The sequence below is a fragment of the Halichoerus grypus genome, chromosome 13 (genome assembly GCF_964656455.1).
Source record: "Halichoerus grypus chromosome 13, mHalGry1.hap1.1, whole genome shotgun sequence".
Classification (NCBI taxonomy): Eukaryota; Metazoa; Chordata; class Mammalia; order Carnivora; family Phocidae; genus Halichoerus; species Halichoerus grypus.
Window position 1 is genome coordinate 95454413 of NC_135724.1, and position 27565 is coordinate 95481977.

Sequence of the window (27565 nt, forward strand, 5' to 3'; positions counted from 1 at the left end):
GCCGGCTGCAAAGCCAGGCCTGGCCGCCCGCAGAGCTCGGGTGGGCGCTGAGCACCGGAGCGACCACTCCCCACGTCCCCTCTCACGGGCCCCGTCTACTCAACTCTGCGCACTCCTACACGCTCACCTGTCCCTGGGGGACCTGCCTCGGCGTCGGAACCACCGGTCCCCCGCGGGAAGGGAGAGGAGAGCGCGCGCTGGGCGGGCGGGCGGGCCGGCGGCGGCGTCCGGAGGCCCCCAAGCCGAAGGAGGAAAGCAGCAACCGCAAGTCCCGCGCTCAGCGGCCCCAAAAACCCGCAGGGCGGGGACTACATTTCCCAGGAGGCCCCGCGCCGCCCAGGCCTGCCCCGCGGAGGGATTCTGGGCTCGCGTCCCGGCTGCGCTCCGCGGCTGAGAGGCCGCGGCGCGTGCGTGCGTGGACGGGGTAGAGGGGGCGGAAGGAGCGTGCGTGGGACAAGCCGCAGCCGCGGCGCGTGCGTGAAGGGACTGGGGGGGGGGTGGAATGTGTGTGGGACGGGCTGAGGCCGCGGCGCAAGCGTGAGGGGCCGCGGGCGTGGGCGTGTGTGGGGCGGGCCGGGACCGCAGCGCGTGCGTGAAGGGACGGGGGCGGTGTGTGTGGGACGGGCCGGGGCCGCGGCGCGAGCGTGAGGGTCGCGGGGTGGGCGTGTACGGGGCGGGCCGGGGCCGCGGCGCGTGCGTGAAGGGACGGGGGCGGTGTGTGTGGGACGGGCCAGGGCCGCGGCGCGTGCGTGAAGGGATGGGGGCGGTGTGTGTGGGGCGGGTCGGGGCCGCGGCGCGTGCGTGAAGGGACGGGGGTGGCGTGTGTGGGACGGGCCGGGGCCGCCGCGCGAGCGTGAGGGGACGCGGGCGTGAGGGACGCGGAGTGGGCGTGTGTGGGGCGGACCGGGGCCGCAGCGCGTGCGTGAAGGGACGGGGGCGGTGTGTGTGTGGGACGGGCCGGAGCCGCGGCGCGAGCGTGAGGGTCGCGGGGTGGGCGTGTGTGGGGCGGGCCGGGGCCGCGGCGCGTGCGTGAAGGGACGGGGGCGGGGTGTGTGGGACGGGCCGGGGCCGCAGCGCGTGCGTGAAGGGACGGGGGCGGTGTGTGTGTGGGACGGGCCGGGGCCTCGGCGCGTGCGTGAGGGGATACGGGCGTGAGGGACGCGGGGTGGGCGTGTGTGGGGCGGGCCGGGGCCGCGGCGCGTGCGTGAAGGGACGGGGGCGGGGTGTGTGGGACGGGCCGGGGCCGCAGCGCGTGCGTGAAGGGACGGGGGGGGGGGCGTGTGTGGGCCGGGCCGGGGCCTCGGCGCGTGCGTGAGGGGATACGGGCGTGAGGGACGCGGGGTGGGCGTGTGTGGGGCGGACCGGGGCCGCAGCGTGTCCGTGAAGGGACGGGGGGGGGGGCCTCGGCGCGTGCGTGAAGGGACGGGGGCGGGACGTGTGGGACGGGCCGGGGTCGCAGCGCGAGCGTGAGGGGACGCGGGGCGGGCTGGCGGGCGGGTGGGAGGTGAGGAGGGAACTCCCCCCCGCGGAGAGCCGGCAGCCACCCGGACGGACCCTCCGCACCCCGGTGGCCGCGGGGCGCCTGCTAGCGGAGGCCCGGCTCGTCATTGATTTGCCGTTGCTGCTGCCATTGTGACGGATCGCCTACCCCTGCGCGCCTGCTGGGTGCTCGCTGCAGGTATACACGCGCGCGCTGGTGTGTGTTTGTGCGTGTGTGTGCGCGTGTGCTGGGTCGTCCTTCCCGCAGCCCCGGGCTTGCTAGCCTCGTGGTTGTAGGCGGACGATGATTTCCTCAGTGAGAAGTGCTTCCTTCTGGTGTGATTTTCACCCCGTGCGTGAATGACGGTTTCCGCGTTGCGGGGTACTCCTTGACTTCACGTCGTGGCATTAACGGCCCACGGTCCTGTTTGGCAGGAATAGTGGCGACACCCGAGTGTCTAAGTGTGCTCTGCGGGGATGGCGGGGCCCGTAGGCCGGAGCCAGATACTCAGTGATTCAAAATGAGGTTTCCTCTCGTCCTGCCTTTCTTTTTCCCCAGCTAGGGCTAGCTGTTTAACATTTTGCTTGTGGCTTTTCTAGCATTTGTTGAAAAGGATCGTGCTCTTTTTGTTAGAGCAGGAAATTTCTTAGCAGTAGAAGCCTTCCGTTCCTAGGAGAAACCAGACGTGGTTACACTGGTTTTCAAATACATAAACCATTGGATTCTGTTCGTGGAGAGTGTGAGAGCCGCATGCTGCTTGCTTCTTGAAGAAGGAGGTCTGCTTTCATACGTATAGCTGTAGAAGGGGCTGGATAGGTTTCTATTTCTTGGTCTAGTCTAAAAATACTAAGTTAAATAAACCTTTTCACTTACTGTTGAAGTTATATTGAGTTACTTTCCTCAGAATTTCTTGTATCAGCATCCTCGGTCTTTAAGATCAGGCCAGTTGGTGTGTGGTCTTTTACAACAAAATTCTAAAAAAGCCCTGTATCTCCAGCTCCCACCTCCTTAATCTTTAGTGTGTGTGTGTTTTAAATCAAATAGATTAACTGGAGGTGGGTATGTGTTTAACATAGTTTTATTTTTCAGAGACAGCTCAAGTTTAATGTGTTTTTATTTTTCCTCGATACGAGAGTTGTTAAGCTATTCAGAATGGTAGGTATCATCCGGTATCTGGTATGGTGTCACAGGCAAGGTCAACACCAGCCAGAGTCTGTGGAGAAGGTGAAGCGGTTCAGTTCTTCAATATATTGTCTTTTACGAAGAAGTGAAAGGGAACATGAGATGTCATCCAGAATGCGTGCTGACAAACCTTGTCAGGTTGGCAATGTCGACTGTACTTAACTCTCCAGACGGTTAAATAGCACAACTCCTCCTCTGTCTTGCAAAGCTTCCTGGACGGTGAATTTCACACATTCTTGCCTATTCTTGAAAATTGTTCCCTTGTTCTGTCATTTCTTCTCTCAACACACATTTCTTGGGCTCTTAGCATGTGCCAGCCACAGGGCAGGGATTTGAGATACAGATAAATTAAAGAAGGAAGGCTGTTTATCAGTATTTTATATTAATATTGTCTCCAAATTCCGCTTAGGACAATACCGTATTTACATAGATACAAAGCATACCTTCTGGAAAAGAGACTACAAAATTATTCTTATTAATTAACTATACCCCCGCCATGTGAAAGAGATTCAGTTAACATCAATGAGTTTTTAGTAAAGTGACTGAGAAGGAAATATGTAAGTGAACAGATTGCTTTACTGTCCTCAGTAACAAGCTAACACATGTCTTTTTGGAAGAAAGTCTACTCACAACAGTAATAGAATAGCTAATATTAATTTTAACTAGAGATATGCCTGCACTATGTGAGAAAACTTTAAAACCTTACTAGGAGGTAGAAGAATAAAGGATGAATGGGAATGAGACCAGTTCTGTTTTTTATTAAATTCAGTTGTTAAGGAAATATAAATGGAATTTTTTTCAAGAATATCCATGCACTGTGTTCTTTATGTCTTTATCTTCTTAAAAGTGTTATGGAAGTGGCTTATTGCTTTTCATAATTTGGTGAGAAAATGTTTCTGTTAAAGAGAAATACTCCTAGAAATGATGGGTTTCCTTGGTTTACATGACGTAATTCAAACACTGAAGGCTTAGTAACATAGTTTAAAAAACCTTTTAGGTTTTAAGAATTTTTATTTTAAGGAAAAGGAAGCTTCATATTATAACATCTCTGTTTTGCTTACAATACACCTTGACCTGCAGTACTCCTTCTTGCATGTCTCCTATCAGAGTCGTTGTCTCCTATCACATCAACATGTCTTATATCTTCTGGCCACAAAGCAAGGTCAGGACTGGGTGTGGCATAGGCTGTATATGTATCCCTGACACAGTACCAACACCCAGAGCATCATTTTTGCCTCTTTCACACAATACCTCTCTGCTATCTCATTCTTACCTTTTCTCATATTTCATTATGAAAACTTTTGAGCGTACAGCTAAATTAAAAGAATACTTGTAAACCACCCTCCTAGACTCCACCATTAACATTTTACTGTACTTATTTTAACATATATTTATTTCTTCATCAGTCCATCTTTTTTTGGTGTGTATTGAGTAAATTGCATATATCAGTATACTTCCCCTAAATACTTGAAAATGTATATGTGTTATTAACTAGAATTCAGTATTCGTTTAGCTTTTTCTTTTGATGTAAAATTTATCTAAAATGAAGTGCACAAAATGAAAGTACACATTTTCTGAGTTTTCGCAGATGCATGGTCTTTGCCTTTTGTATCTTCAAGTATGTCTTTGCCATCTCTCCTGGCCCCAGAGTTCTCACTCTGTGGCTGCTGGGTCCTTTTGCTAATCATTCCTTGCCCCTTGCACATGCTAAAAACTAGTGAACTTACTCAAAATCTAAAGAGATCCTGTTCTCTTTTATTAGGAAGCGTATACTCCAGGGGTGCCTGGGTGGCTCAGTTGGTTGAGCATTCGACTCTTGTGTATTGTTTCGGTTCTGGTCATGAACTCATGGTCCCAAGTCATGATCTCAGGGTCCCAAGTCAGGCTCCACACTGAGAGAGGAGTCTGCTTGAGACTCTCTCTCCCTTTCCTTCCCCCTCTACCCCTCTCCCTGCTCCTTCGTTCTCTCTAAAATAAATCAGTCAATGTTAAAAAAAAAAAAAAAAAAAGAAGCATACACTTCATATACCTGAGTGAAATGCTGTCCCTGACAAGGTCTTGCCTATCTCTGGGTACTGGCGCTCAAGTACTGGGTCTTCAGATGGAGACTGGAGGGCAGACACCTTGGGAAACAGACACGTAATCTTTGTGGGCGCTCCTTAAGTGTTGGACAAATGCCAGTGGAACAAATACGAAGTTGAAAGCACTATGCTAGTCTCTTAGATTTCGAATGAGATTATCCCAATTCTCAAGTAGTTCCTTATAAGGGAGGTGGACAGTAAGTAGGGTGTTGAAGTGCTAGAATCATGTACAAAGTTCTCCATGATTACTGGCCAGGGAACAGTTACTCTCTCTGGGACAACAGGAAGGCTTGTCAGAAAAGGTGGCATTTAAATGAGGCCCAGAGATCATGGGGCGAGTGCAGCAGGAATTAAGTTTGAAATGTTGTCAAGGCCGTGAAAGTAGATGGTTGTGAAGCTTGTGTGCTCAGTGACTTGGTTGGAGCCGTGCTGCAGAACCTCTTATGCCCTGGATAGTCTCTTTCATAGCCTTCTGGTTCATACTGAAAGCTTCTTGCAGCCCATCTGTGCCCTGGTGGTAGGCAGAATAATCACTCCCCAAAGAACCAGAACCTGTGGATATATTAATATTGCTATATGGCAAAAGGGACCTTGCAGATGTGATTCAACTAAGGACCTTAAGATGGTGAGATTACCCTGGATTGTTCGGTGGGCCAAGTATAATCACAGAGGTCCATCAGAGTTGGAATAGGGAGGCAGAAGGTGAGCATCAGGGGGAGATGTGACTATAGAAGAAAGGCATAGAGAGAGCTGGTGTTGCTAGCTTCCTGCCTAACAAGCCTCCAATTGATGCCTCCATCTGAGCTTCTGACTCCATCCCTTGCCCTGTTCTCTCCTCTGGCTCCAACCTGCTTGTCTGTTACTTCTTCCTCTCAGTCTACAGACGACTCTCCAGTCCCCAGCACCTCTTCCAGGTGTGCACTTTCTCTTCTTTTTTCACCTCCAAACTTTTCATTCCTTTTGTGGAATTTGTCTGCTGTTGCCAGTGATATATTGAGACCAGTCTCCCCTAATCACTAGTGAACCCTTATCTAACCAATCCTGTACATTATGCTCCTTAACTTACCTGAACTCTTTTAAGTCTCCCCTCCTTGAAATTCTCTCTTCTGGCTTTTGATACACCTCTCTTTCGGATCTTCTCATTCTCTAGTGGGTCTTTCTTTGCCTCCTTCGTGGGCTTTTCTTTCTCTTCTATTTGCTTCCTAAATGTTGATTTTCCCAATAATTTAATCCTGGTCTTACACTTCATTGTACTCTTCACATTATCTTTGGTTGACTTTATATATTGCCATGGTGTCATCTGATAATACATTAACTAACTTTATCAAATCTTACTGTTTCTTAGTGGGCTTTATAAGAATTATTACATCATAGGGTTGTTGATAAGAATGTATGATCTCACTTAGACTCTTGTCCATCTGCCTACTTCACCTTTATCTCATAGTGGAAGAACGTAGTCACTCTCAAATCTATGACAAAAGACCATCCCCTACCCCCCAAATCTTGTTGGAGAATATAGCTGAGTAGTTTGCATAGATACAGATAGAACAGAAATGTCGAAGGCAGATGATACAGCTGGATAACCCTCACATCTACATACGTCTCCTAAATGTCAGTTCTCTGTCCCACTTTCTGAGTTTAAAACCAACCCCATCAGGATGTGAGGACGATCTGGCTGCAACATTTGTCACCCCATTGATCACCAAGGTTGGTTTAACTGATCTGGCCAGGTAGGTGGGTGTCCCCTTCCTCCTTCACTGCTCCACGTGCATCCCTCCCAAAGTTGCAGGTTCAATCAAAGAGGACAACCTTCCCCAATAGAGGAGGACCATTCTTTGGTCAAGGATATACAAGAAGCTGCGCTCCCTGCTAGAACTTCCAAACAAGCTCTCAAGGTCCATTTGTAGGAGAACAAGTTTCCAAGACTCCAGACACATCCAAATGAGGCGCTGCATGTGGCAGTCTGCCTTTCTTTAAAACAAAACAAAAAACAGCCCAGTACCATCATTTCTCTAGTGTCTACTCCTCCTGATACATTGTTGTCATATCGGTCACCCAGGAAACTGGGAGTCATCTTTAACCCCAACCCATCTTCACATCCATATCCATTTGATTTCCAGGATACACCAATCTTTCCAAAGTCTTACAAGCCTCCAATTGATGCCTCCATCTGAGCTTCTACCCTTAGTCCTAATTTGTGTTCCCATCCTCTGGATTATGGTTTTAGCCTTCTTCCTTGTTTCTTTGCTACTGTTATATCTTCCATCAGTCCATTACACAACCGCCCCAAATGCAGGGGAAGCATTTTTAAGGTGCAAATCTAGTATCATTTCTGGGCTTATAACATGTAGGACAGAGTCTGAAAATGGCTTTTTTGTCCTTTTGTGACCTAGGTCTGGTCACGTGCGTCTATGGGCTCCCTTCTGGCTGTTCCCTGCCCTTCACAAGTATGCACCAGCTGCAGTGAGCTCCCTTCCCCAGACATCATTGTCTTAGGCTCTGTCTTTGTTTACACACGTCCCCACCCTTCTTTGTCTGCCTAATTAGCTCTAGGACCCAGCCTTGAAATCACCAGGTGGTGCTGGGTGCTATTTTCCATGCTCCATGACCCCTTGGGCATGCATGCTGTTGTCAGAGCAGTAATCATAGTGGACTGTAGGTGTCCATTTTCAGTGTCCTCAGCTAGACTCAGCTGCTTGCTGTCAGGAATAAATACTGTATTCGTGTTTTTATCTCCTGGGCCTTGTACAGAGCCAGGCGCATAGTAAGTGTCCACTAATTATTTATTAAAATGACAGAAGAAGATCCAAATATATAATATCAAGATAGTAATCAACTTACCAGCTGTTTCCAGCTGTTTCCCTAAACACAAAACTCATCCCAGTATCCCCACATGGCAGTGACAATTGTTACTTTAGAGAAATCAGTTTTGGCTAGTTGCACAGAAAGGTATCAGTGATAAAAGAATCTGATTATTCCAGGGTGCCTGGGTGGCTCAGTCAGTTAAGCATCTGACTCTTGGTTTCAGCTTAGGTCATGATCTCAGGGTCTTGGGATGGAGCTCCACGTCGGGCTCTGTGCTGTGCATGGAGTCAGCTGGAGATTATCTCCCTCTTCCTCTGCTCCTCTCCTGCTCGTGCACGCGTGTGTGCTTTCTCTCTAAAATAAATAAAATCTTGGGGCGCCTGGGTGGCTCCCCAAGATTAAGTGTCTATTCAGTATCGTTAAGCGTCTGCCTTCGGCTCAGGTCATGATCCCAGGGCCCTGGGATCGAGTCCTGCATCGGGCTCCCCGCTCAGCGGGAAACCTGCTTCTCCCTCTCCCACTCCCCCTGCTTGTGTTCCCTTTCTTGCTGTCTCTGTCTGTCAAATAAATAAATAAAATCTTTAAAAAAATAAAATAAAATAAAATCTTAAAAGAATCTGATTATTTCTAAGAAGTGGTAGGATTTAATTAATTGATTAGTTCAAATAGATTTGAATAGTTGCATAGTTTGTTTTTTTTTTAAGATTTTATTTATTTATCTGAGAGAGAGAATGGGAGACAGAGAGCATGAGAGGGGGAGGATCAGAGGGAGAAACAGACTCCCCGCTGAGCAGGGAGCCCGATGTGGGACTCGATCCTGGGACTCCAGGATCATGATCTGAGCCGAAGGCAGATGCTTAACCAACTGAGCCACCCAGGTGCCCCAGTTGCATAGATTAAATAATGGCTTAGATCAGTGATTCTCAAACTTGGCTTCACAGTTGAGTCACCCAGGGAACTATTTAAAAGAAACAAAAGCCTGGCCCCTCTCTATACAATTAAGTCAGAATCTCTCAGAGAAGGATGGCATGGGATCCAGGTGTCATAATTTATGAATATACTTGGCATTTCCAGCATTCAGTTAGGGCTGAAAACCACTGGTTTAGAGAAAGGTTTGAGTAAGTTATCAGAACTGTAGGTTAAGGGAAATTAGGATGACATGAGACTAATTGCAGGCTTTTTGTGTTTTATATAATCCTAAAATGGGAGAGTTAATGGAATGGACCTTAGATACCTATGTAAAGTAGAGGCCGTACTGTAGTTTTTTTAATAAGATCCGATTGAAAATTTATTGGTGGCCAGAATTTCCTGCTTTCTTAGGCAACCTGATCTATTTCCAGGTGTCATATGATTATAATATTGACTTGTAATTGATTTCTTTGTGACTGCACACATTACTCCTAATTCTGCCCTCTGGAGCAACTCAAAATAAATATCCCTGTTCCACAGGACCTGTAAATATGTGAAAACCATTCTCTTGCTTCCATAAAGTAATTTCTTACACAGTTTAACATCCCTGGTTATTTCAGCCTTTATTCATGTGACATTGAAAAGTAAGTTCCAGGAGCGCCTGGGTGGCTCAGTCGTTAAGCGTCTGCTTTTGGCTCAGGTCATGATCCCAGAGTCCTGGGATCGAGCCCCGCATCGGGCTCCCTGCTCAGCGGGGACCCTGCTTCAGGGAGCCTGCTTCTCCCTCTCCCACTCCCCCTTCTTGTGTTCACTCTCTCGCTGTGTCTCTCTCTGTCAAATAAATAAATAAAATCTTAAAAAAAAAAAAGAAAAGAAAAGTAAGTTCCAGGAAAGGTTAAGAAACCTCCTAGTAAGTATTGGAGCAGAGACTTGAACCTGGGCAGTCTGGCTGCAGAATCCATGCTATTAGCCACAGTTGGAAATATGCAGTTGAGGTTGAGGAGCAAGGTCGGGATAGAAGACAGAGTGGTCTATTCATGTAGCCGAAACACAGTTCTGTTGTGTGCCTGGCAGTGGGATAGACAGTGGGGATAAAACAAATAGGTACATTGTGTGTCCTGGAAGTGCCCAGGGGGGCATTGAAAGTGGAGACCGAGAGATGCAGCGAATCATTAGAGAAGACTGAGAACCAAGATACACAGAGGGAAGCTAGGTGAGGAAGGAAGCAAAGTAAATAAAGAGCTTCAAGAACAATCAAAAGGCCAACAGTGTCCTCTGTAATAGATGTCATTGGTGAGAACGGTTTTTAGTGGTGTGGCAGGGCAGAAGCCATACTGCTTTTATGCATGTAAATTTGCATAGAACTGAGATGGAAATCCGTAAGATCTCCAGAAGACAAAGGGGGGAAAACAATAGGAAAGAAAACAGATTCAAAAGAACTGTAAATACAAACATATGGGAAATATTCAAGCCCCGTATTCAAAAGGTGGAAATTAAAAATACAATCTAAGTTTAAAACAACTTAAAAACGCAATGTTTATAGACTTCTGTTTCTGGCCAACATGGAATAACAGGGACAACGGCAACAACAACAACAAAGACAGACAAAATACATGAAACAATCGTTCTAAGACCCTGGATATCAGATGACAAAGGACAGTCATCCCTGGGAGATGGAAAATCAACGAGGTAAGCCTTCTGATTGTCCCAGTTTATTGCCTTGAGAGGGTTTCCAGTTTACAGCAGAGGAAGGAGAACCTGAGGTGGAGCCCAGCAGACTTCCTGAGTCAAGGATGGAGCTGAGAATCTGGGGAGAGCAAAGCAGCTGGAGTTCATAGGACAGACCACCAGAGAGGACAGGTCTGCAGAGGGTCTCCCACGAGTACTCAAGAGCACAGAGCAGCACGTGTGTGTGAGGAAACTCCACAAGGCCAGGGAAAGAATCCTCTAAAGGGTTGGAGGGAATAGTCCTGATATTTGCATGGGGAATACTGCCTGTTACTACTAGCCAGACTGGAAAACTCTCGTAATTCCTGGAACATTGGGAGTGGAACTATTTATGTAAAGCACTGAAAGGAAAATTAACTCTACTTAGAATTCTAAATTCAGCAAAAATATATTTCAACAACAAAGACAAGACAATCAACAGAATGGGAGAAAATATTTGGAAATTATATATCTGATAAGGGTTTAATATATATAGGATATATAAATATATATGTGCTTATACGTAGAATATGTAAAGAACTACAGCTCAATAACAGAAACAAACTATCCAATTTAAAAATGGGCAAAGGACTTGAACAGACATTTCTCCAAGGAGGATATGCAAATGGCTACTAAATACATGAAAATAATACAAATCAAAATACAATGAAATACCACTTCACACCAACTAGGATGGCTATAATAATTTAAAAAATGGAATAACAAGTTTTGGCAAGCATGTGGGGAAATTGGAACTCAGCATCACAACTCACAGTGATGCTGCCACTGTGGAAAACAGTTTTGTGGGTCCTCAAAAAGCTAAACATGCAATTACCATATGACCCAGCACTTCCACTTCTAGGTATAGACCGGAAGGAATTGAAAGCAGGGACACGAGCAGATACTTGTATGCCAGTGTTCACAGCAGCACTGTGCACAAGAGCCAATAGATGGAAACAACCCAGGGGTCCATCAGCAGATGAAGGGACAAACAGAATGTGGTCTCTCCATACAATATTATTTGGCCGTTAGAAGGAATGAAGTTCTGATTCATGCTACAGCATGGATGAACCTTGAAGACATGATGTGGAGTCACGTAAGCTAGACACAAAAGGACAAATATTGTATGATTCCATTTATATGAATTTTCTAGAATTGGCAAATTCAGAGAGACAAAGGAGATTAGAGGTTATTGGAGTCTGAGGGGATGCAGGAATAGGGAGTTTGGTTAATGTTTCAGAGTTTCCGCTGGGGTGATGAGAAAGTTTTGGAATTATTAGTGATGGTTGTACAATATTGTGAATGTAATTAATGCCACTGAATTGTACACGTAACAATAATTAAGATAGCAAATTTTGTTAATTTTTTTACTACAATTTTAAAGACTGATAATGTAATTGCCAAAACCATTGGATTGTATACTTTGAGTGGATGAATTGTATGGTATGTGAATTATATCTTAGTAAAGCCGTTTAGAAAAAAAAGGCAAAATGAAGACATTGTCAGACTTAAAAAGCTGAAAGAATTCATTACCAGCAGACCCACATTGCAGGAAATGTTAAGAGATGGCCTTCAGGGAGAAAGGAAATGAAACCAAGTGGAAATCTGGATCTACAGGAAAGGATGAAAAGCAGTGGCAATGGTAACTACGTAGGTAAATATATGATATTTTTCTTTATTATTTAAGTATCTTTAACAGATAATTGATCATGTATTGGTTCCCTATTGCTGTTAACAAACTATCACAAACTTAGTAGCTTCAAAAGCACCCACTTACTGGCTCACAGTTCTGTAGGTGGAAGTCTGACCCTCTCTGGCTGGGTTTTCTGCTCAGATATCCAACAGCTGCTTTCAAGGTGTTAGCTGGCCTGGGTTCTCATTTGGAGGCTCTGATTGTTGGCAGAATTCAGTTACTTGTGGCTGTGGGACTATGATAGGACTGGCTGTCAGCTGGGTGTTGCTCTTAGCTCCCAGAGACTGCCCCCATTCCCTGCCATGTGACACCATCCACCTGCAGGCCAGTAACGGCACATCACATGTTTCTTGTGCTTCTAATCTCTGACTTCCCTTCTCTGATAAGCTGGAGAAAACACTTTTTTCTTATCTGTAAAGTAAGGGTGTTAGATCAAGGCAGGTTTTGTGTCTTGGTTTGTTTTTCTCAAAAAAGAGGATTTGTAGCAGCCAAACCATTAAATTAAAAATGAAATTTTGCATGGAACTCTAGAGACTAAGGAGAAAATGGCAGTCTACATAGTTCTTCATACTCCTGGGAATTTCAGACATTGTAGATATATTTTTGGACTATCTCTGATGTTCTTCTTTGTGTGGTGGGTGTTTGCATTATACCCAGCTGGGTGTGAGGGAGTCTAGGTTGATGATTTATGAAGCCTCCCTGTCACAGCAGACTTTCTTCATGTTTCTTTCTTTTCTCCAGCTTCATCTTCTCAGGATCTCCATTACTCAAAAAAGCATCATCAAAAACAAGGAGGGCATGGAAGCCAAGTCACTAACTGCCAGGTCCCATGTAAGTTGGGCTGCCTTCTTTGTTTTCCAACTGAGAATCCCTTTTAGCTTAAGTTCTGGAGTTCCTTTGCCTAGGAACTTCAGAAATTATATCTTGGACACTCTCCTCTGGGAGACTAGCACTCTTTTGTTTGCTTTATTTGTAGATGTAGTTTTATTCATATGTTATACACTATTCATATACCTTTTATATAAAAGAAATGCACGTTTAACAGTGATGTGGGCAGGAGTCAAGTGGGGTAATATTAAGCACTCCGATAAAATGCTTTGATCCACACTAGGGAATGAAGTCCACAGCACACTTCCTCCCTAAAAAGTTAGGTGGGAACTGGGAATGTTGTGCCTTGAGGGTCTCTCTGGTTCCTGGTTGTCCTAGATGTGGAGCTGGCTACGTGATGCCTCCATGGGGAGCTCAGGCACAAGTTATGTACTTACTTAGGGGTAGCTGCCACCCAGGCATGAGGAGCTTGGAGGAGGGTGGAACCTCTGGGAGCATCCAGGGTGGGAGACTGGTTCCCGTGTGGGTCCAGCTTCCCCTGGAGCATCCTGTATGTATTACCTCTGGTATATTGAAAATCCCACCAGAAAGTGTTGTGGTTTTTGCTCTCAGCTGTGCTACATATTTTGAAGGACTTAAGAAAACTAGTCTATTATATTTACCCAGATATTTACTGTTTTTGTTGCTCATCCTTCATTCTTGAGATTTAAAGTTTCTCTTTGGTAACATTTCCCTTTTGTTTGAATAACTACTTTTAATATGTCTTTTAGAGCAGGTTTGCTGGTAACAAATTCTTTTACTTCATTTTAGAGTATATTTTGCATCATTCCTGAAATATGTTTTCACTGGATATAGAAATGGCTTGACAGGTCTTTTTTTCAGTATTGAAAAAACCATTATTCCCTTGTCTGACCTTCATGGTCTTTGAAGAAAAATCCTCATTCAAGTAAGTGTTTCTTTGTTAAATCAGCATTTCTTTTTTTTTTTTTTTTAATTTTTTTTTTAATTTTTTTTTTTTAAAGATTTTATTTATTTATTTGAGAGAGAGAATGAGATATATAGAGAGAGAGCATGAGAGGGGGAGGGTCAGAGGGAGAAGCAGACTCCCTGCTGAGCAGGGAGCCCGATGCGGAACTCGATCCCGGGACTCCAGGATCATGACCTGAGCTGAAGGCAGTCGCTTAACCAACTGAGCCACCCAGGTGCCCTCAGCATTTCTTTTTGATGTAGCTAATGAAGAAGGCCTTGCTTCTGTATCTATTGTTTGTCAAATTACTTTGTTACTATTAAAATATAATCTCTATTTTTAAAAAATGCTATTCAATGTTTAGCAAAGATGTCTTGGATAATTATTTTAGATCAGAAAACATGGTGAGGTTGGTCTCTCTTTTTTTTAAAGATTTATTTATTTTAGAGAGTGCGTGTGCGAGTGGGCAGAGGACAGAGGGAGAGGGAAAAGGAGAGAAACAGACGTCCCACTGAGTGTGGAGCCCGACACGGGGCTCGATCTCACGACCCTGAGATCATGACCTGAGCCAAAACCAAGAGTTGGACGCTTAATCTCCTAAGACACCCAGGCGCCCTGATGTTAGTCTCTTAAGCATTAAGTTGTACTTGGACTGAGGGCTGTTTTTTTCTGCCTTGAATTAGGTTCTTTATTTCACAGAATATAAGTGTAGATTAACTTTGGTGTCTGATACTCCTTGCTATAGCTGTTCATAACAAACTTGATTTAAATAAAAGTTCTTTTGGGGCCCCTGGGTGGCTCAGTCACTTGGGTGTCTGACTCTTGGTTTTGGCTCAGGTTGTGATCTCAGGGTCCTGGGATCGAGCCTCTTGTTGGGCTCTGCGCTCAGTGGGGAGTCTTCTTAAGGATTCTCTCTTTTTCTCTCTCCCCCTGCCCCTCCCCCCTAAAATAAACAAACAAACAAACAAATGTTCTTCTGACAGCTTCTAAACCTAGAGCATAACATGGAACTGCTTTTTGGACATTCCTTTTAGGACTTGACCAGAACCCAAATAAGTACTACTCACTTTTGGAATAAATTCTGGTCCATCCTCTTTTCCTGCCCCAGTGCTGTCTGCCTAATCTCTTTTTCTGTCAGTACTCAAGAAGGGGAGGGCAGAGATACACATCTGGCTTATTACAGATTTGTTCCATGTTGTAGACATTGGTGACCTTCAAGGATGTACTTGTGAACTTCACCAGGGAGGAGTGGAAGCTGCTGGATGCTGCTCAGCAGGTCATGTACAAAGATGTGATGCTGGAGAACTATAAGAACCTGATTTCCTTGGGTAAGACTAACTTCTGTTCTCAGAGATATCCCCCTGCGATGATTTTGGTTTTTTATTGATCAAAAGGTATGGAGAATGAAGCACATATATCAGAGTGTGAGCTTAGGGTTAGGGACCTAATTTCTTTGGGGCATAGAAGAGGGTTTTGTACTCACTTCTGTTTTTGCGGAAAAAAATTTTTTTGTTTTGATTTGTTGAATTTTAAAAACATGCATATTTTGCTGCCTCTGTAGCCTCCCCTTGTCTACTCTTCAGAGTCCCCCCAGGACTAAGAAGGGTTTGGGGGTTGGGGCTGAATCTGGGATGCTCTTTGTGTCCAGCCCAGAGTTCCCCAACCCCTGTGCAGTTCTTTATCTTTTGCTGTGTACAGGGCATCAGCTTCCCAAACCAGATGTGATCCTCCAATTGGAGAAAGGGGAAGAGCCGTGGCTGGTGGAGAGAGGGATTCACCGGGAGACCCATCCAGGTGAGCACCAGTCAAGAGACATTGCAGCAGTAACCCAGATGAGCTGTTAGGGGCTGGAATACCTGGACATAGTGGTCACTAGTTCTCCTCATTTCTATAGAGAAGACTGAGTTTATTTACCTTCTATTTCCCCATGACCAGTCTTTCTACAGTCTTATCACACATCATTTGCATTCGGAGACAAAGATGTGTTCTTCATGAAAATTATGTTTCTGTTGGTGTACTTGTTTCAGCTCTGTTGGTCTTGCTTTCCTGATTCTTACACTGATTCTAGTGTTCCCATTCTCTTATTTGTCATACAGTCTTTTCTTTCCTCCTTGCCTGCCTTTTCCCTTTACCTTTTCCTGTGGCTTTCCTGCTATATGTAAGCCATGCAGTGGGCTTGGTAACCGACCACTCTTCAGAGTTTGCAGAGGGCTTGCCAGTTCCTGCTGGCTGAACTCCTTTCTCTCCAGAACTGCTGCTCCCAAAACATCTTTTTCTTACTCTATTCTAGCTCTATATTTCATGTTTTCTCAATTTATTCCTATTTTGTTTTCATCTTAATATCTCTAAAATGCAAATCATTATGTGGATTCCGAACATCATTCCTTTCCCCAATTTCCCTGTGCGTTGAATATCTGCTTTCTAGGTTAAGAAATAGAAGGTTGAAGGGGCACCTAGGTGGCTCAGTCGGTAGAGCATCTGACTTCAGCTCAGGTCATGATCTCAGGGTCTTGGGACTGAGCCCCACATTGGGCTCCCTGCTCAAGTGGGGCGTCTCCTTCTTCCTCTCCCTCTGCCCTTCCCCCCCTCTTTGTCTGTCTGTCTCTCAAATAAATAAATAAAATCTCTAAAAAAAGAAAAAAGAAATAGAAAGTTGTTGTTTTTCTTCTTCTTCCTTTATTCTATAGAAGCAGTCTTTTCCCTGACCTGTGTTTGTAAGTGCAGTCCTCTGGCATCTTCCTCTCCAGCCATCTTGGGTGCTGCTGTCTGAGTCATACTGCAGATAACCTCGGTGTGTGGTGAGGCATGTGACTCCACAGGACTCCAGTGTGGCCTAGTCATGCTGTGAGGACCTGTGTTGCCTCTGTCTGATCCCCAGTGTCCACACGTATTTGGTGCTTCCCTGCATCTCGAGCTTTGAGTGTGATGTGAATAAAGTCTGTCAGTCTTAGTTGTCCTCTGTGAAACTTCTTATGACTCATCGTCAAGTGCAGGTCCCTTCCTTTTCTGAGCTTCCACTTTAAGTGTACTTTTAAATATCATAAACTATTTTTTACTTGTTTTACATTTGGTCTTATCGGTGACTGCCTCAATTTTCTGCCTGAAAGACAAGTCCTTCAATATACCGTTAAGAACTTGATCAGCCAGCTGCTTTGGTGCCTTGGGAGGAAAGATTGTTTTGTTTTCTTTCATTTCTCCATTATTTCCTTTATTTTTTTCATTCCTGTGTTCATTCATTTAGGAAGCTTTCCTAGATGTCTCTTGATGACTATCTAAAACTAACTAGATCAACAGTTTAGATTTTTATTGAGAATTTGTTGTCAAAAGAAATACTGAAGCTCCATGTGCTTAAATACATGGCTGTGTGAGCTTCATGATCAATGTGGAAAGTATAATGAGTGGTGGATCTAAAAATGCAAATGGGGGGGTCACCTGGCTGGCTCGGTTGGTGGAATGTGTGACTCTTAATCTTGGGGTTGTAGGTTCAAGCCCCACATTGGGTGTAGAGGTTACTTAAATAAAATAAAATCTCTAAAAAGAATACAGATGATGAGTTGATGAATGGATGTTATATGTTTTAAGTATAACTCACTTGAGTGTTGTGTTACATAATACATGGACAAATTTTAAAATTTTGATGAAGGAAAGCACCCTATTCCTATGTTCAAACACGCCACTCACAGTTGTTCTCCTTTGGTACCCAGCCCTCACTCTTCCTCACACATGTTCATTTTAGAATTTTCCAGTTGGCATTTGTGGTTTGAAAAAACTTTCCATGCAATTTTGATGCCTTGGGTGGAGGGGAGGAGAGGGAAAAGATGGTGCATTTCCTGTCAGAAATCATGATGGCAGTAGACACACACACACACACACACACAAAATAGGCTGGTATTCAGCCTTAAAAAGGAAGGAAATTCTGCCATCTGCTACAACATGGATCAACATTGAGGATATCATTTAGTGAAATAAGCCGGACACAAAAGAACAAGTAATGTATGATTCCTGTACGTGAGGTTAGTTGAAGTCGTCAAAATCATAAAGACGAAGCATAATGGTGCTTAGCAGGTACTTGCGGGAGGGGAGAATGGGGCCTTACTTTTTAAGAGGTACCAAGTTTCAGTTCTACAGATGAGAAGAGGTACGGGGATGGCGGCACAACCATGTGAATGTATGGAGTACCTGAGGTGGCCCTTAAAAATGGTTAGGATGGTAAATTTTATGTTATGCCTAGTCTACCACAATTTAAGACAGAAAAAAGGGGCGCCTGGGTGGCTCAGTTGGTTGAGCATCCAACTCTCAATTTTGGCTCAAGTTATGATCTCAGGGTTGTGGGATTGACCCCTGTGTCCAGCTCTGTGCTTAGCAGAGAGTCTGCTTGGGATTCTCTTTCTGCCTCTCCATCTGCCCCCCTCCCCCTGCCCAATAAATAAATCTTTGAAAAACATTTAAAATTAAAACAGAAAAAGACATCAGGGTGGGGAAAAAGCTAGTGACTGACACAATAGTGAAAGAGGATTGGGAATCGTGGGTTCCCACAAAGAAGGTGGCAGTCAGGAGCCTGGCACGGGGATCATTGTCAGGTGAATTACTTTCCTGGTGCTGCCGAGATAAAGTTCCACAAACTGGGTGACATAAGTGTGCCCTCTTAAAGCTCCAGAGGTCACAAGTCTGAGATCAAGGTGTCAGCAGGGCCATAGGCCCTCTGCAGCCCCTAGGAGAGGATCCTTCCTTGCCTCTCGTGGCTCTGGTAGTCCCAGGTGTTCCATGGCTTATGAGCACATCATTTCGGTCAGCCACCACCTTCACGTGGCTTCCCGGTGTGTCTTTGTGTCTCCTCTCCTCTTGTAAGGATACCAGTCATCTTGGATTGGGGGCCCAGTCTGTACCAGTACAACTTCATTAATGACATCTGCAGTGGTCCTGTTTCCAAATAAGGTTGCATTCTGAGATACTGGCGGTTAGGACTTCAGTGTATCTTATGTGGGGCACACAATTCAACCCATACACCAGGTAAGAATAGAATATCACCTCACTTGTGTAGGGAGAGGCGGTACTTTGTAAATAGTGTTTTTGGGGGATGTCTGGCTGGCTCAGTCGATAGAGCATGCAGCTCTTGATATCTGGGTTGTGAGTTCAAGCCCCACGTTAGGCATAGAGATCACTTTTAAAAATACGGCTTTTTTTCCCCCCCATAGGTTAAGAACCTAACATTTTGAGCGCCTGGGTGGCTCAGTCAGTTAAGCGTCTGTCTTCAGCTCAGGTCATGATCCCAGGGACCTGGGATTGAGTCCTGCATTGGGCCCCCTGCTCTGTGGGGAGTCTGCTTCTTCCTCTCCCTCTCGCTCCCCCTGCTTGTGTGTGTGCGTGCTCGCTCTCTGTCAAATAAAATCTTTAAGAAAAAAAGAAAAACCGTAACATTTTACCTAAAAGGCATTAGGAGACAAACAGGCTTTTAACCAGGGGAAATAATGTGCAGTAATACACACAGATATAAGCAAAGGAGCAAAAAAGTCCAGGAGAATATGAGTTAGGGGCTAGCTTGTGAGTTAGTGTCCTGTGGTATGAGTCCTGTCAGTTAAGTCCCCCCCCCCCTTTTTTTTTTAAGATTTTATTTCTTTGGGACAGAGAAAGAGAGAACATGAGTAGGGGGAGGGGCAGAGGGAGAAACAGGTCCCCTGGCTGAGCAGGGAGCCCAGTGCAGGGCTCGGTCCTAGAACCCTGAGATCATGACCAGAGCTGAAGGCAGATGCTTAACTGACTGAGCCACCCAGGCGTCCCAGTTGTTAAGTCTTGGTGTCTCAGAACAAAGGAATCAAAATACAAGACCAGGAGAATATTAATAATGATTACTGTGGTATTGCTTTGACCATACATGTGTCAGAGTCTGTGACGAGCTCACACCTTACAATACTTAACAATAATCTTACACCACAAATACTGTTGTCCCTTGCATTACAAATAAGCAAGGTGATATTTGAAAAGTTTAACAACTTGTCTAAATTCACCACTAGTAGCATTAAAGCTTCGATTTAGAACCTGTATCTGGATAACTTGTGTCCAGTTGCTTTTCCAGCCTGTCACGTGGCCTTTCCGAGAAGTTCCTGTGCCAGTTATCTGGGCATTACTCTGTAGTGCTTTGGTGGTGTCAAGAACAGCCACTGTCTTGGCATACGGTTGGACTCACGTCTTAGGGATGTGAAATTGGCTGTAGTTGGGAAGAATGCGTGTCGGGAAGGCCCCGGCAACAAGCAGACACGTTAGGTTCTTGTGTCACTAGATGAGATCATGGGAGTGCAGGCCTCTCTGTGAGACTTCTCTCACTGGCCCCCAGCACTGACTGTCCGACCCCATGTGTCCTACCCAGTCCTGTGTCTTCTTGCCCTCATTGCTCCTCTTACCTACTGCACAGCCCAGCACCTTTCCTGTTTGCTGTTCTTCTCTGCCCTTTCTCACTGTCCATGAAGGCAGCCATACAAGCAGCTCTATACAGTCTACATACTTGTTTCCACATCCCACCATTCAGACCTTAATATGTTTTTTTTTTTTACTTTTTTTTTACCACAAAAGTTTCTCTCTTTTTTTTTTCAGATTTGGAGACTGCAGTTGAAATTAAATCATCAATTTCCAGTAAGAGCATTTCTAAAAATAAACAATCCTATGGCATTAAAATGGAAGGAATTGCAAAGAATGATCTCTGGTATTTGTCATTAGAAGAAGTCTGGAAATGTGAAGACCAGTTGGACAAGTATCAGGAAAACCAGGAGAGACATTTGAGGCAAGTGGCATTCACCCAGAAGAGAGTACTTACTCAGGAAAGAGTCTGTGAAAATGGTAAATATGGGGGAAACTGTCTTCTTCCTACCCAGCTGGTATTGAGAGAGTATTTCCATAAACATGACTCACATACTAAAAATTTAAAACATAATTTAGTTTTTAGTGGTCATCAGGAAAGTTATGCAAGTAGCAGTGAATGTGGTCCAACCTTCTGTCAGAACATTCACCTTATTCAGTTTGCAAGAACCCAGCCAGGAGATAAGTCCTACAAATGCCCTGATCCTGTTAACTCTCTTACTAGTGGTACATCCCTTGGTATATCAAAGAGTATACATAGGGAGAAACCCTATGAATGTAAGGAGTGTGGGAAATTCTTCAGCTGGCGCTCTAATCTTACCAGGCATCGGCTTATTCATACTGGAGAAAAACCCTATGAGTGTAAAGAATGTGGAAAATCTTTCAGCCGGAGTTCTCACCTCGTTGGCCATCAGAAGACTCACACTGGTGAAGAACCCTATGAATGTAAAGAGTGTGGAAAGTCCTTCAGCTGGTTTTCTCACCTTGTCACCCATCAGAGAACTCACACAGGAGACAAACTGTACACTTGTAGCCAGTGTGGGAAATCTTTTGTCCACAGCTCCAGGCTGATTAGGCACCAGAGAACTCATACTGGAGAGAAACCCTATGACTGTCCCGAGTGTGGGAAGTCTTTCAGACAGAGCACACATCTCATTCTGCATCAGAGAACTCACGTGAGAGTAAGGCCCTATGAATGTAACGAGTGTGGGAAATCTTACAGCCAGAGATCTCACCTTGTGGTGCACCACAGAACTCACACCGGACTGAAGCCCTTCGAGTGTAAAGACTGTGGAAAATGCTTCAGTCGAAGCTCTCACCTGTTCTCCCATCAGAGAACCCACACTGGAGAGAAACCGTATGAATGCCATGACTGCGGGAAATCCTTCAGCCAGAGTTCTGCCCTCATTGTGCATCAGAGAATTCATACTGGAGAGAAGCCATATGAATGTTGCCAATGTGGAAAAGCCTTCATCCGGAAGAATGACCTTATTAAGCATCAGAGGGTTCATGTTGGGGAAAACACCTATAAGTGTAATCAGTGTGGGATTATCTTCAGCCAGAACTCTCCACTGATTGTACATCAAATAGCCCACACTGGAGAACAGTTCTCAACATGTAACCGGTGTGGGACAGCGCTTGTCAACAGCCCTAACCTTATTCGATACCAGACCAATCATATTAGAGGAAATACTTATTAATATAGTGAATGTGGAGAGTTCTGTACAAAGAGCAATAACTTTCTTTTGCATTGGAAACTCCTTCTGGGGAGAAGCTGTGTAGATGTAATCTGTGCAGAAATGCTTTCAGTCTTGTTACTACCCTTTTGTGCACTAGAGAGCTGGTCCTAGAAGGGGAAATAACCCAAGATTTCATTTTAGTACACAAATACATCAGCTTTTCTTTCCACAAATTCCTACAAAAGCAGTTGTCCTCGGGGCATTCTTGACCAAGCCTTAAAATGCTAAAATCTGAGAAGTAGGTGAGTTGTTGAGAGATTATCCAACTTTGTTACCTTCTTCAAAAAGATAGAGTTGCTACTGCAAAGAATAAAAAATTGATACAGTTACTGTAACAAAAGTGGAAAATAGTATTCCAGTGAGTTAATATGCCCCCCCTTTTTTTTAAATTAATTGTCTTTCTGGGACATTTAGTAGTGTTTACTCTGTTTTGTGTGTCTGATTTAAGCCACATTTTGGTTAGCAGCAGGGAAAATGCTTATAATGTAATGTAGAAAAATAACACATTTACTAGTAATGGTACTTATTTTAAATATATTTGCATGTGGGCAAGAATTGGAAAAGTACCCATGGATAAATGACCAGAAATGATTTGTTAGGTAATGGGATTGAGTTTTATAGTTTATTCCATGTTACTCTGATAATTATTTGAAGATATTTTTAAATATTAAGAAAAAGATATCCAGCTTCTCTATTCTATCATCAAGGACACTCAAGGACCATCTACTAGCAGACTTTCCCATTCTATGTTGTTTAGGGTCATAGTTAGAGTTGCACTCTTTGAGACAGGGTGCTAAAGGCTCCTGGGAATTTAGAAACCGTGATTCTTCGGACATGGGGATCTAGAGGAAGATTAGGTATTTGAGCACACCAGGGAGGGTCCCCATTTGAGTGGGAACAGGTACTTGGGCCATACTTAGAGCAACTATGCTCATGAAATAAACAGCAGTGCCCAAAGCCACCCTCCTTCCAAGGTAGTCCTTTATCTTTATAAAGGAAACGTAGTGGTTAAATGCATAAGCTTGAGCTAGACCACCCAAGTTGAAATCCCACCTCTGCCCTTAACTTGCTGAGTAACTTGGGCATGCTGCCTGACCTCTCTGGGCCTAACTTACAGATCTCTGCTTCTTTACATTAGGGATAATACTTACCTTGTAGGACTGTGGTGGGCATTGAGTGAGTAAACACATAAGCAGTTTAGAATAGTGCCTGATGTATATTGAGTGCTCTATCATTGCCAGCTGTGGTGATCCTATTACTGTTGTTGCCTCACCTTGGTGTGTGTCATTGAAGTTAAACCTGCTTGAGCGTGAGTAAGAGCTCACAGGGCTCTTGCTTCCCTCCCAGCCACATGTTTCCCTCTTACCTCCGTCAGCACTTGGCCTGAGGAAATCGGTGCCCATATTGGGTGTATTGACTCATTTCCGAGGATCAGTAAACAGCTTTTAATATTGTATACGAAATCATCTTGTTTGTACAGAGGTAATATCTTCTAGGGAGAGGAGCCTAATCTTCAGATTCTGTGATAAGTTCATGCCCCCAAAAAGATTTAGCAGTAGAACCTGTTTTAATTCTCTCTTTCATTCTGTAAATGGATCTCCTGTGTATAGGGACTAGCCATTATCTGCCATTTGCCAGCAAACAAGATATATGTTAGATGCTTAATGATTGATGGTTGAATGATAAATATTTTTGAGACCAAGAGGACAAAGATCTCGATGTCTCTCTCACAGGAAAAATCTAGAAATGATTGCTAGTGTCATGGGACTTGGGAGCCACAGGGAACGTAAGACCATCTAACTCGTACTCTTCATCATACAGTTGAGATGAGGTGAGTTGGCGCAGGTCTCAGGTTTTGAGTGAAGTTAGACCCAGAACTAGGTCTCTGGTCTCTCAGTTACTACTGCTCTCCTCAGTGCTTATATACCAATACATATAATACACTCCTTTTAGAAGGAGTTTTCATGATAAACAGCAGTTCTTGATGGGAGTGGAAGAGTAGCCCCTTAACTTGGCCTCTTAGAGTTTGTGATAACCTATGGCTCAATTTTGCCCAACTGTTTAATGGAGGTACTTCTAGTATCTACCTCAGAGGGCTGTTGTGTGGATTAAGTGAGATAATGTGTGTAAAGTATTTAAAACAGTGCCTGGCACACAAGTACTATATGTGTTACTTACTACTACTATTACTAATGCTAACACACTAAGGAATGTAGGAAGAGAGAAATGTCTATGGATGATCACTAAAACAGTAGTTACAACAGTGCAGAATTTGCAGTATAAAATGTATAATATTATGCAGACATTAAAATTATGCTGTTTGTTAACAAGAAAAATGTTGATGCTGTTATGTGTGTTGAAGAAAGCATGATAAATAATTGTTAATATGGAGTAAACTCAAATATATAAAAATAAATGAATTGTAAATAAGTGAAAATGAATCTTTCTCAAAACCCTTAAGGAAGTGGCGCCTGGGTGGCTCAGTCGTTAAGCGTCTGCCTTCGGCTCAGGTCAGGATCCCAGGGTCCTGGGATCGAGCCCCGCATCGGGCTCCCTGCTCAGCGGGAAGCCTGCTTCTCCCTCTCCCACTCCCCCTGCTGTGTTCCCTCTCTCGCTGTGTCTCTCTCTGTCAAATAAATAAATACAATCTTAAAAAAAAAAAACTCTTAAGGAAATTTGTCAAAAGATTAATAACAGTTAAACTACTTTCTTTTCTCTTTCTCCTTCTTTCTTCCTTTCTTTTTTGTACTTTTCTATTTATTCCAAAGTCTCCTCAACAAATATATACTACTTTTAGGATCGGGAAAACAGTCTCTTCAGTAAGGGAATATTTTCTCTTCCAAAGTTTTCATATTCAAATAAACTACTAGAACCTTAATAAGGAAATTTGACAGCAGATAACTCAGAGGTTGCCAGTGGTTTGGGATGGGAGAGCAACTGATAGCAGATGGGACCACAAGGGAACCATTGAGGATGATCTGTGTCTTGATTGGTGGTGGTTGCATGACTGTACTTGTCTGTCAAACTATACACTTGAAGTGGATCCAGTTTGTTGTATGCAAGCTTTACCTCAATAAAATTGATTTTTTGAAAATATTCAGAAAACCAGGAATTCCTGGGAAATCAGAGAAAATCTGCAGCTCCAAGTTAAAGCTAACAACAATAGTAGTATTTGCTGATTTTATAATTCATCTTCATTTATAGACAGCTTAATACAAGGTAGCCAATCTGCTAAGCCCTTTAATACAATAGATTATTTCTACGTATAACCCTATGAGGAACATATTCTTGCCCCTATGTTTAAGGAAACTAGAGTTTGGAAATTTTAGGTAATTTGCCCCAATATACATGGCTAGTGAAGCTTCATATGAAAAGTAACTAGACAAGTGTGTGGCAGATCTCAAGCAAGGTAATGTCTGGGACTTTGTAGAGGATCTTACAAAATTAGCCAGTCCAATATAAAAAATACACACTACCATTGTTATTTATTTTCTCCAGAGACAAATTCATTCAGATCTGCCTTGAATAATGTCCTCTGTCTCCCTCTGTAGTATCATGTGTCCTATCTTAAAATGACGCAGGTACTAAGTGGAAATTAGGATCTGAAGGTAAGAAAGTAAATTACTGTGAAAACGAGTAGCGGCATGTAAGTTATATGCATTCTCTTATTTAGTTCTTACATTAATGCCGTTCATGTATACTACTTCTCTTTTGAGTTCACAGTGACTTGCCCCAAGTTGCACAGTAAGAAGTGGAGGAGCCAAAGTTCAAACCCAGATCCCTTTGGCTCCAGCACATGCAGTGTTTCTACTACTGCTTACTGCCTCCACATCTGGCTAAGGATCCTGGCACTATCCTAAGGGTAATGGGAAACCACAGGAATTTTAAAGGCCCCAGTATCCTCAGTCACCACTGTTACAGGCTCATGGGGATTCAGAAAGCATTTTTTTTTTTTTAAAGATTTTATTTATTGAGAGAGAGCATGTTGGGGGGGCAGAGGGGAGGAAGAGAGAAAGGGAGAGAATCTCAAGCAGGGTTTGACACAGGGTTTGATCCCACGACCCTGAGACCATGACCTGAGCTGAAACCAAGAGTCAGACGCTTAACCGACTGAGCCACTCAGGCGCCCCAGAAAGTATTTTCTTAACATTCATCCATGAATTAAGCATACACTGATTAGTCTGTGGAATTGCCTTTCCTGTCAGATGGGAAGAAGGTGAAAATTTTTTATTTTGTTAACTTTGCCGTTAAATAAATTGCAAGCTGACCATGTACTCAATGTCTTAGCGGCTGTACAGGAATTGAAAGAAAGGATGTGTGTAAATAGGTGTTGGTTGAGGTTGGCAAGATATCCCAGCAATGAGATCAATTTAGGAGATAGATGGCAAGGGTCCATAGATTTGTGGCTTCATGGAGTTGGAAAAACCAACTGCTTTTTGCTCTACACATTAGAAATTCAGCCATTAGCTTTAGATATTTTTAATGACAAAGTTCTCTTATCACACAGCCCTGTGGAAAAAGATTAGATTTAGGATGTGTTACCTTACAAACAAGTTCTACCCTACCTGTTATGGGTAGAATTTTGTGCTCCCAAATTTCACGTGTTGAAGCCATCCCCCATTACCAGAACGTGATCTTACTTGAAGAAAGGGTCTTCATAGAGGTAATCAAGTCATTAGTGCAAGCTATAATCCAGTATCAACAGTGTACTTACATTTAAAAGGGTGGGAACATCTGGATACAGAGATGCACATAGAGGGAAGATGATGTGGGGAGACACAAGTAGAAGGTGGGTCTACAAGTTAAGGACAGAGGCCTGTAACATCCTTCCCTCACAGCCCTCAGAAGAAACCAGTCCCTACCAACAAATCGATTTTGGACCTCTAGCCTCCAGAACTGTAAGACAAATTTCTGTTGTTGAAGCCCGCACGCTGTGGTACTTTGTTACAGGTGACCTAGAAAACAGACATTGCTTTATTTAAAATTGCAGCCACCCCACTGGTACTGCTAATCCCCTTTATCCTATTCTTTTCATTTTTGCAATAGTACTCATTACCTATCTATCAAGCATTCAATCATCTGTCTTCCCTTGCCAAAATAAATGCTTCACAAAGGATTCTAGTGGTTTTTTTTTTTTTTTTTTTAAAGATTTGTTTATTTTAGAGCAGGGGAGAGAGGCAGAGGGAGAGAGAGATAGTCTTAAGCAGACTCCCTGCAGAATGTGGAGCCCGATGCAGGGCTAGATCTCACCACCCTGAGATGACCTGAGCTGAAATCAAGGGTTGGACACTTAGCCGACTTAGCCACCCGGGTGCCTCAAGGATCCTAGTTTGTTTGTTTGTTTTAAAGATTTATTTATTTATTTTAGAGAGAGCATTAGCGGGAAAGGGAATCTCAAGCGGACTCCACGTTGGGCATGGAGCCTGACCCAGGGCTCAATCTCACAACCCTGAGATCATGACCTGAGCTGAAATCATAAGTTGGACGCTCAACCGACCACCACCCAGGCGTCCCCCAAGGATCCTAGTTTTAATTACTGATGTATCCCCTGTGCCTAATGCAGTGGCTAGCTCATAGTAGGCATTCAATAAATATTTGTGGAATGAATTGAAGAACTGAACATTCATTCACTGAATCTAGAAGGGGAATGCCATAAACTTATGGCCAACCAATACCTAAACGTACGTAGTTCTTCCAGCAAAGAGGAAGGAGAGAGGATAGTTATTGGATAGTGAAGCAACCGTGTGTACCATATGAAGACAACACCCTAATAGTTCTATCATAATTTATTATAAAGGGTTTTACATGAAATGTGGTAATTGA

At 44.1% G+C, this 27565-nt stretch overlaps 1 protein-coding gene across 10 annotated transcripts; it reads left to right on the plus strand.

Annotated features, from left to right (window-relative positions):
* Nucleotides 1-1539: 1539 nt before the first annotated feature.
* ZNF10 (zinc finger protein 10) lies at nt 1540-26855 on the plus strand. Of its 10 annotated transcripts, XM_078061198.1 has the most exons (8): nt 1544-1678; nt 10032-10146; nt 11717-11818; nt 12599-12688; nt 14854-14980; nt 15351-15446; nt 20241-20279; nt 20364-26855. In XM_078061198.1, exons 4-8 carry the CDS (start codon nt 12656-12658, stop codon nt 21701-21703), a joined length of 1635 nt encoding a protein of 544 aa, XP_077917324.1. In that variant the 5' UTR covers nt 1544-1678; nt 10032-10146; nt 11717-11818; nt 12599-12655; the 3' UTR covers nt 21704-26855. The 10 variants fall into 10 exon arrangements, with proteins under 10 accessions (XP_035937333.2, XP_035937338.2, XP_077917324.1 ...); XM_036081416.2 differs by having other exon boundaries at nt 11628-11818; nt 20241-26855; XM_036081433.2 differs by having other exon boundaries at nt 11704-11818; nt 20241-26855.
* Nucleotides 26856-27565: the final 710 nt, after the last annotated feature.